Source organism: Rhagoletis pomonella, unplaced genomic scaffold (genome assembly GCF_013731165.1).
Source record: "Rhagoletis pomonella isolate Grant_MI unplaced genomic scaffold, Rhpom_1.0 Rhpom_scaffold_00473, whole genome shotgun sequence".
NCBI lineage: Eukaryota > Metazoa > Arthropoda > Insecta > Diptera > Tephritidae > Rhagoletis > Rhagoletis pomonella.
Genome location: NW_023459027.1, coordinates 80 through 9981, shown reverse-complemented (window position 1 = coordinate 9981; position 9902 = coordinate 80). Strand labels below are relative to the sequence as shown.

General features: G+C 32.9%; 1 protein-coding gene across 1 annotated transcript; it reads right to left on the bottom strand.

Annotated features, from left to right (window-relative positions):
* Positions 1-946: 946 nt before the first annotated feature.
* LOC118750954 lies at positions 947-5900 on the bottom strand (the record flags this gene model as incomplete). Its single annotated transcript, XM_036485707.1, has 2 exons — positions 947-1335; positions 5732-5900. Coding segments are annotated over 2 exons (558 nt in total), but the record flags the coding sequence as incomplete, so codon positions are not given.
* Between the last annotated feature and the right edge of the window lie 4002 nt (positions 5901-9902).

Genomic DNA, 9902 nt, shown 5'->3' with positions numbered 1-9902 from the left:
TCTGCTTGTTTTTACCACGCTTCCTTCGGATATTGACTGGTGGAATTTTACATTTAAAAGTGGAGAGTGAGAGATTAAGTGTGAGAATGTTGAAGAATTGCGTGATAGGTGACAAGAATTGTGTTGCTTTTTTTGGTAAATAAATCTGTTTACTTTCAGTATTTTTTTTAAGTAGGTACTAGTATAAAAGCATATTTACTGACGTGGGTTCAATTGCTTGTTGGAATGTGGATTATTTAAAGTTTAGCTCCTAAAAGTATGCCATTTTGTGTTATATCTCAATCACTAGAAGATCAATATTTGTATACTTGCTAAAGTAGTAAATTTTACATTTTTAAAAAACTTCTTCTGATTTCATTTTTTTTCTTAAAAATGGTAAACTCAATCCACTACTATTTTAGGTATTAATTATTAAGTTTTATAATTCACAATTTTAAATAAATAAAGTTAATAGTCATGCATCAGTCACACGCGATTTTTTGACTGCACATGCTTTCCCAAATGGCTCTAATTCAACATAAATACACATAGTATTAGCAAGCATTAATGTGTTTTTTTTATGTAATTAAAACAAATTCTGTTTTGAAAGTTGTTCAAAAAGTTTTACACAAAACAAAAAAAAAACGTATCCTTACATACATTGCTAGTGATAATTACTTACTGCTGCTGTCACTTCTGCTTGTCTTATAGTACTTATAGTGACAATTTCATTAAAGAAATATTTTAAATCTCACATACACATACACATATACAGGCATACATTTTACGTAAATACTTTATATATAATACTCGTAATTTAACTACACATTATTTTCCAGTTAAAGCGCCTAAAAAAGTACTTCATTTATCGTTTTATATTTTATCGTATTTTAGGATTGGAGGGGAACTTAATTTACATCAATTCGAGTGTGGACTTACTACGCTCGCTGTCAGCGTTATTTGATGGCTATGTTGCTGCTGTTAGCTCCTTGCTTTCCCAACATCTTCGCGTGTCCCACAGTTGTACTAATAGCTTTTGTTGTATGCAACGCCTTGTTTGCTCCTCTCCGTCTGGCAGGTGACACTGTACCACCTCTGTCGTTTGTTTTGTAGTTAGTGGCTCGTTATGTTGGCAGTCCATGCATTTTACATTCGATAGTTGGCTATTGTGCCACCACTTCCATCGAGTGCGTTGTCGCAGCTGAAAGTTTTGTTGTTGTTTGCGTTTATGTGATGCCTGTGGGTGCTCTTGCAACAGTAATACCGCTAGGAATACCAAAAAGAGTAGGAAAGTAGCGGGCGGTGGTTGGACTTGTGGTGTGGCGTCTCCATGATGCATTGCAGCGGGGTGTTCACCTGTAGAGAAATATCGCAAGAAAGTGAAATTTAGTTGATTAACAAATATTTTTTGTCGTTTTTTTGGATTTACATATGTATGTATGTATATATGCATATATATACATAATTACTTAAGGGGTTTATAAAAAGAGTTAAGTGTTTTTGGAAAGCTCTTTCTGGGGGTTTGGCCGAGCTTCTCCGACAATTCGCGATATGCGCCCTGATGTAAAAACACGATTGGAGGGACCTACAATTTTACGCCGCCCTGAGCAGCAAATCGTTTTATGAGAAGCTTTTTCAAGGTGGAAATACACTGGGAGGTATGGCATTCTCTGCCAAGGCCACAGCGGCTGCCTTTTCTGATTAAACAGACTCAATATAAAACTAATTTAAAGATAATTATTTTTCCCATAAATAACTTACTTACTTTTTTTCAAATGATTTTTTTGCTACGAGTAGTATTAACCTTTTAAAAATAGCAATCCACAAACCAAAATTTAACAATAAGAATATTTCTCGGAATCCTACAAGTACTATAATGTTAATGGTTCTCAGCAAAACAGAATCGGATATAAATAAATTTGAACATTTCAATTCTGCACGGCTAGGCAAAGATATCTGCAGCCATTCTCCAATAGACGAGTCAACTGTTGATAACTTGTTGAAAACGAGTTTTGTAGGTGTTTAAGGCTAAACTAATGGCGATTTCATTTCTTGAGGGCAAAGAGAAGCTTGCATTTTTCGCTAGAAACGAAATCGGCATAAGTTCACTTTCCATCAAATTATTAGCTCACGTTTATGGAATTAGTGCTCAACTCAGTAAAATTGTTGTGCACAGTGAATGGCGAACTCCAAAGGCTTCACTTACCGTTAGATATTCTCTCATGCAAGTTAATTTACTATTCACTAATTAATCGACTTTTATGCAAGTCATGTTTATTAGCTAGCGTGGCAGTCAATAACTTGGCCCAAAGCAGTGAGTGAGAGTGAAGCGTGTTGAGCAAGCGTTATGCTTTCACTGGAATTACATGGCCATTTGCATGATTTATGCATAACTTTTGCGAAGTTTAGTGCTCAAATAAACATACATATATACATACATAGGTACATTAAAGTTTGTATACATTAAACCATGTGCCTTCCATAACGACGTTCCATGCTTTCTCTACCACCCTTTGTTGCATTCATCCTATACATATTTACATTAGGGTGGTCAAAAAAGTAATATCGGAATTTTAATGCTCCCACCCCCTAAGATTGTTTTATACCGAAAAAAATTTAAACGCTGTTTATTTATTTTGAAATTAATGCCCATGTATTTTATAAGGAAGAAAACAAGTTTTTCTAGAAATGGTATATAATTCGTGAAAATCAATATTTTTCGATCCTTAAAGTTTGTTTCTCTTCAGGAGAATTATTTATTTAACCATTTTCAATTATCAACTATTGTTTATAGCGCCCCTAAAAATCTCAAGACGTGCAATGGAAGGAACCTATAAGGAATCGCTAGCAATAAAAGTAGTAAAATAAATAAAAGAGGAACTAAGTTTTTCGGTCAAAAAATATTGATTTTCAAGAATTCTATACCATTTATACGAAAATTTGTTTTGTCTCCATATAAAATATAGTACAAAACTTTGAGCGCTTTGAGCGACCTCTAAATATTTTTTGATTTCAAAATAAAAAACGGGTATAAGTTTTTTCTATATAGAGCATTAAAATTCAAAACTTTACTTCTGCACATGCATTTTTCGACCACCCTAATATACATGTATACATATATCGTCATCCTTATGCCAGAAGCATGAATGTGAAAATTTATCAGTTTTGAGTTATTAGGTTGAGCTGATTAACCTTTGGATGTTCTATGTTATACCAAAACCCATAATGCCATGCATACACGGAAACCACATATTTTTCAATTTCAATTGCATAAATGTAGAGTTAAGTCTCGTAAAAAAACTTTCAAACTTGATTTCTCAAAATTTGTATTTTTACACATTCATGTTTCTGGCATACAGGTTACATGTATGTAACATATGTATGTATGTACAGTCATTTACCCAATTCATGTGGCCTAAAAGTAGCGCAGTGCGTTGTTTGCGCTAATAGCCGCAAACCGTCGTGCTTGTGCATGCTTGTAAGCCTTTGTTTGTGTATATGATCTCCTTAAGGCGCAGCGCTCAATTGCGAAAAACATGGGGATATTAACATTTAGCGCACTCAAACTAATTCGGAAGCGTTAAATGTTTAATGCGCCAAAGGAGGAGTAACGGAGTCATCAAGTTGTTAGCGATGCTCACTTATGCTCTGACACTTATTGAAATATGCATATATGTACATACATCTACTCGATTACTTAGCAAAACAACTTGTGTTAATTACAAAAGTTTTAGTTATTTTGAACTGCTTGATCTGTTGTTTGTTTTACTAATTTTTTACACTCTCTCTCTCGATATTTTTTCTGTAGAACACTTTTTTCAATTACATACATAAATAGTTATGTATGTCAGCGCAAGTAAATAGTTATGTTTACAATTTGTGTGCTTTTTTACAAGATTTAAAAAATCTTTAATTGGTCTAATGATACGATTACTAAATATGCAGCTATAATTCGGATTTAGATTTTGTGAAGTAGAGGTCAATAACACTGTCCGACAGTCAAAAATGTACAAATGCGGCATAGCTACGTTGACCATATTTATGGCAGCCGAATATGGGACAAAAAATAATTTAGCTTTTTTCCACAAAAGCGAGAGGATTTTAAAACTTTTTTCAATTTTTCCTAGATTTATTAGGAGCATCTTTATTTGGCATATGTTTTTCAACTCGATCGTTTGTGAAAGCAGCACACATTTGTCGAATATTTTACCATAATTTTGTACTTTGTGCTCGGGATTTTTATCCGAAAAATTGGCTACAAACATTCCTAGGCAGGGAAAATATCCGTCTACTTTTGAAACACGAGTGGTGTTCAACGCGAATCTGCGAAGGGTTCCACTCTCCTTCCATCTTTGAGAACGTCTTTACTTTTACAACATTACCATGGTAGCCTTATTTGGAGTTTCTCATACTGAAGATACAATCTCTCATACAGTCAGCAAAATATTTTTTGGCGAAGTTTCGCCTAATGAATATGTTCTCCCTTCACAAAATTTGGAAATTGCCTCCACACCATGGTAGGTTGGACCAGTTTTTATACGCAAAATTATAACGTCAGAAACCATATACATATGTATGTGCTCCTCTATTCGAATTACAAGCGTCCAGATATTAAAATAGAAACTGTTTCATAGGTATATAATTTTTATGAGATATTAAGGCGCCAAGATACCGAATTTACGGGACATTAAAAGAAATACAGAACATTTGGCGTCCCGTATGAAAGAAATAAATTACCAGAACAATTTGCGAAAACAGAGGACTGTCCCGTGAAATTCAGGACGGATGGTCACCGTAGGTATGACAGTTCTGAAGCAGATCTAGAATCAAACCAACATCACTTATGTAAAAGGCTGCGTAAAATGACGTTGAAAACACCACCAGCTCTGTCTGAATTTAGAAGGACCTCTGCATGCCGTTTGATGTCAAACGAAACTTTAAACGAGGCCAATCCTTTTCATATGATTGTCTTATTTAGTCTGGTGCCGGAACAAGATAATAACAACGTCTGTCCTACTTTTTCAAAATTGGTTAATGAGTACAAACAATCAGCGTATATGCGTCTCGAAACTCACGCCACAGCTATCATTTCAAAAAAGTAGAGAGTTCCATTGACAATGATAAAAATGTAAACCTAAAGTCCCTAACGAGAAACACTTTTACCAACAAATGCTTTGGAATTCCAAACACGTTTATTAGCAATAAAATTAGAGTTTGTCAAATTATTGGAGTTAACTAGTGAATACATATAGTTAAATAAATAACTCATAAACAACGTGCTGCTGACTTGCATTTAAAAGACGCCAAAACGGCAATACGTATAAAGAGTATATACATATGTACTTACATATCACTCACTTTCACTACATACAGGAATTAGTATTAGGAAGTTATTCGAATTTGTGAGTGTATCAAATTTCTTTTTTGCTAAACTTTCAAGCAGTCATGCACGCATACGCTTCTGTATATGTGTACTAGATATGTTTGTACATATCGTCGTTTAAAGTACAAAACCGCGTATCAACAAAATGCAAAACTGCGTATGTGAGGTTGCATAAATTATTTTCTAGAGAGTAAAAACACTCATATTTCAAAATGGTTCTCTTTTTTAATAAAGGAATCGCATTTCTGGCTAGTATATTTCAGGACGAATGGATAAAGATTGAGCCAAGAGCAAATCAAATTTTTGGCAGCAAATGTCAGTTGCGCGGTTTTTCATGCACTTTAAACGACGATATACATATTTACTCACCATCAACGATGTGTACCCGCACTGATGTAGGATTTGCATTCGATGGCGTGCATGTGTAAAGTCCTGAGTCCTGTTGTATGGCCTTCTGCACCAATAGTCGACTGGTAGTGAGTACACCTTTCTCGGTTACTAACGATATACCGCCACGTGGTGAATCGAAATTTATGACCTAGCATGGAAAGAAGAATATGGTTATTTATTTATTTATTAACACAAGAAACATAAGAAATACTATAAATAAAATTGTGATACTGGTGAGTGGATAGATAAAATATATATTTGTTTAAATTATAGAGTCTGGAAAATGATATTTTTTTGTGACAAAATCTAATATCCCGAAAACGAGAACATAAAGCAGAATAAATGTAACGGTAGTTTAAAGCTTTTAAAATAGAGAATTCTGGGAAGGTTTCTATCAAACCTTTATTTACCTTCAAAAAAGGAAGGTTTTAAATTAACTTTTTAAAAAGTTGTAAATATACATATCTGTCGCACATTTACTTCAATAATATCAAAACTCGAAAAAAGCAAACTCGAGAAAAACTGCTTTAATGTTTTGAATTTGCTCCCATAGTAAAAATGAATACATATTTTCTTCTAGCGAGATATCGGTAATCGATACAGCTATGAAATTTTTACACAACATGGAAGAAAATGTAGCAGTAAGGTCTGCATACTCAACTCAAAAGTTTATAGTTTTTAAATTATGACCAGGGTTAGGACTCTGAGGCAGTAAAAACTTGAAAAAAGGCAAAGTGAGCCTTCAAACAAGGCATTTATTTTTTAGTTTTGTTACATACATACCTTTAGTACAATGTAAATATATGTATGTATGTCCAATTAAATATATAAAAAATACACACAGTGGTAAAAAATATATATAGTTCATTTTTTAACAAAACCCGTGTAGATCAAAGTTTTCGCAATATTCAGAAACTTTCGTAAAAATTTCGAGCTTTTTTAAAAGTTCTTAACAAATCTACCATAATTTTTAGCAATTTGAAACTTGTACTTTATTCTAATAGAATTCAATGGGCTACAAAACTGCATACTCAGAATCTTTTTAGGAAATCTAGGAAACAAGTCACGAAATGTTTACCAATTTTTTTCGATTTATTTCAAATATTGCAATTTTTAGTCAAAAAATGCAGAAAAAGGCAAAATTGAAATTAAAAGTTTTAATCATGGAAGACATGAATCGTGTGATTCTTTAAATTGTTTACAGATACGACTAAGCAGACAAAATAGGCAAACGCCTTAAAATGCTGAATATGACACTATTGAAGTAAATGAACGATATATATTTTTGCTGCTCTTGCCTGACTGATTTACATGGTCTCGAGAAGAGTAAAACTCATTTATTTTTTTAAGGTTTATTGCAGGTTATTTTTATGTCAAAGAACGACAAAAATGCGAAAAATTTTACCGTTGAAATTCAGTTTTAAGGTCAAGGTAATTTTAGTTTGAATCATGTTTACCTCTAAAATGACCTTCAAAGTAGAATTTTTAATATTTTTACATTTTTCTATCTAACAACATCATACATATAATGAACTTGGAAAAATTAAGTGAGTTTCGCGGCTCTTGCGACCATGGAAATGGATTCCTTATTGCAAACAGCATACAGTTTTCATGTAGGTCAAATAAGAGTCCAATGTAAATTTTTTATCTAACGGAACAATTTTTCCTAAATTCTTCATCGCAAAATCTTAGAGTTCCTTTACATTTATCTCACTGTGTGTTCTCCTTCTCGAAACCCGCCAAGTATCTAGCAATCCTTTTATATATGGAACGTTTCATGCCAAGTGAGCTACCTCAGTGTCCAAAATTCAAAGCTTTGCGGGAAGTCTTTCATAGCTGAAAATTATTAATATGTGAATTTAGTAAAAAAAAACCCGGGCGTTTGAAAATTTTGATATGGCATCTATCCTAACTGTAAGATATGTATGTATGAATACTTGCCGAAAGAAGTCTGCATAAAAGTACAAAGCACCTGCCACTGACCGAATCCAACAAAGCATGTCGTCGTTTCTCTTCTGTGCCAAGGTGTATTTAACAGGGTGGTTTTTGGGGCGACAGCTGAGTTTTTCGCCGTGGAGGGCATTACGTCAAAATGATGTGTTTGTTGTAACTCATACCAATGACAGTATGGATATCTGCGTATAATTTTTTTTCGTAATTTTTTACGATGGTGTTGTTTTAAACAACCATCTGATTTCCAGGGCAACCATCTCCCTTGACAAAGCTTCATAGGGCAGACAATGTACCTTTTTTTGCCTAACAAGAGTGTGACATTTAATAAAACGAACTCAAAATTGTCTGAACCTTTGCCATTAATTTAGAATCGAACACGAAAAGAGAGAGGGGCAATCAAAAGGCAACATTTTTTGATAGAAATCACCATTAGATACGGCTAACACCACCTTGTTAAATACGCCTTGTTCTGTGCTAAGTGACACCAAGTCCTGCTCCACTTGGTCTTTCCTTGGCAGGGAGGGCCTTCCTCTTTATTCTATACCTCCAGAGCCTAGGTTTTTCTGATCATTCGTACAACATAGCTAAGTCAGCGGAGTCGCTGCATTTTAATCCGCCTTAACTGCCCCTTTTGTTACTTATGTGGCATTTTGCTAAGACAACATCTCGAACTTTCAAATCAATAATTCATTGGGTTTAAAAACAATATTTTATGGATTAACTAGCCTTAAGTTTAGTTAAAGATGACTTCACAAAAATAAAAATGAAATTTTAAGGAAAAGTTATTATTTTTAATCCAAAGTCAAACAAGCTGAAGTCACTTAAATTTTCTTATCAAAATATTACGGATATTTCCTTTAATTTAAAGTCGAAAGTAAAATAATAAAATTCTCTTCCTTTTTTTTCGAATAGAATAGCTGTGTATTCTTCACAATTTATCCTTTAAAATTTTTTAAATTTCAGTTCAATTTTACACACAAAAAAATTAATATATTCGCGAAAATAAAAGCCAAAAATAGTAAACCACTTCGTTTTTAAGTTTTCTCTCTGACTTCAAGATTTTTCTTGAAAGGACTTTATATTTTTAAAGGTATTATTAATTAATTCTGTGCAATGTTGAGTGGCAATATGGGTCTCATATAAAAGAGAAAATTATGTGGAATTCAAAAAGTTTAAATTTGTTGGTGCATGGAGACGAATAGGTACTGAAAAAGCACTTATAAACTTTCCCTGAAAACTTGTAAGTAATATATTCATATATATAAAAATTTTATGATAAGGAGTAAAATACACACGATCCTCGAATTTCTCGCTTCTAACTTTATTGGCTTAAAAAAATGAAATTAAACTTAAATTAAATAGAAAGGCAGATTCAATGCCAATTAGTCCTTGTGAACCAACAATCTTAAATTTTCTTAAGTTCTACAGAATTTCTCTTTCACTTGGTGCTTTTGTTATTATTACTTATTGCACTGATTTTTTTTTTTTGATTTTTTAAATAAGTCATATTTTTAAAATTTTAAAGTCCTGACGTCAGAGAGAAAAACTAAAAACGCAATTTCACTAACCCATAGTTGTGCGCGTGTATTGATTATTTTGTGGGTTTTGAAATTTTGAAATTTATTTTTAATTTGTCATATCCAAAAGTATGAAAATAGGTCGTAAATGCTCTTCTGCGACTGCATCTGCGTTACAGATTTAAACTAGCTTCAAATAGTTCTTCGTGTGTATTATCCTACACACACATTCATATGTGTACATTAGGGTGATCCAAAAAGAGCAAAGTCGGAACTTAAATGTTCTCACACCCTAGGATTCTTCTATACCGAAAAGAATTTACCACTATTTTTTTATTTCGAAATCAAAAAAATTTTTAGAAGTCGCTTAAAGCCGTCAAAGTTTTCCATGTATTTTATATGAGAAAAAATAAAATAAAATTTTGGTAGAAATGGCACAGAATTCTTGAAAATTTTCGATCGAAAAACTCGCGTTATCTACAGGAGGCTTCCAATATTAATACCGAAATATTTATTTAAACAGTTTTTAATTTTAACGATTTATTATTGGTCCCCCATTGCACTTTTCGGTGTTTTTTGTGGACCTATAAATTATAGTTACTATGAAAACATTTTTAAATAAACAATCGGGTATTATCCTGCAGAGAAACAGCGTTTTCTGATCGAAAAATATTGATTTT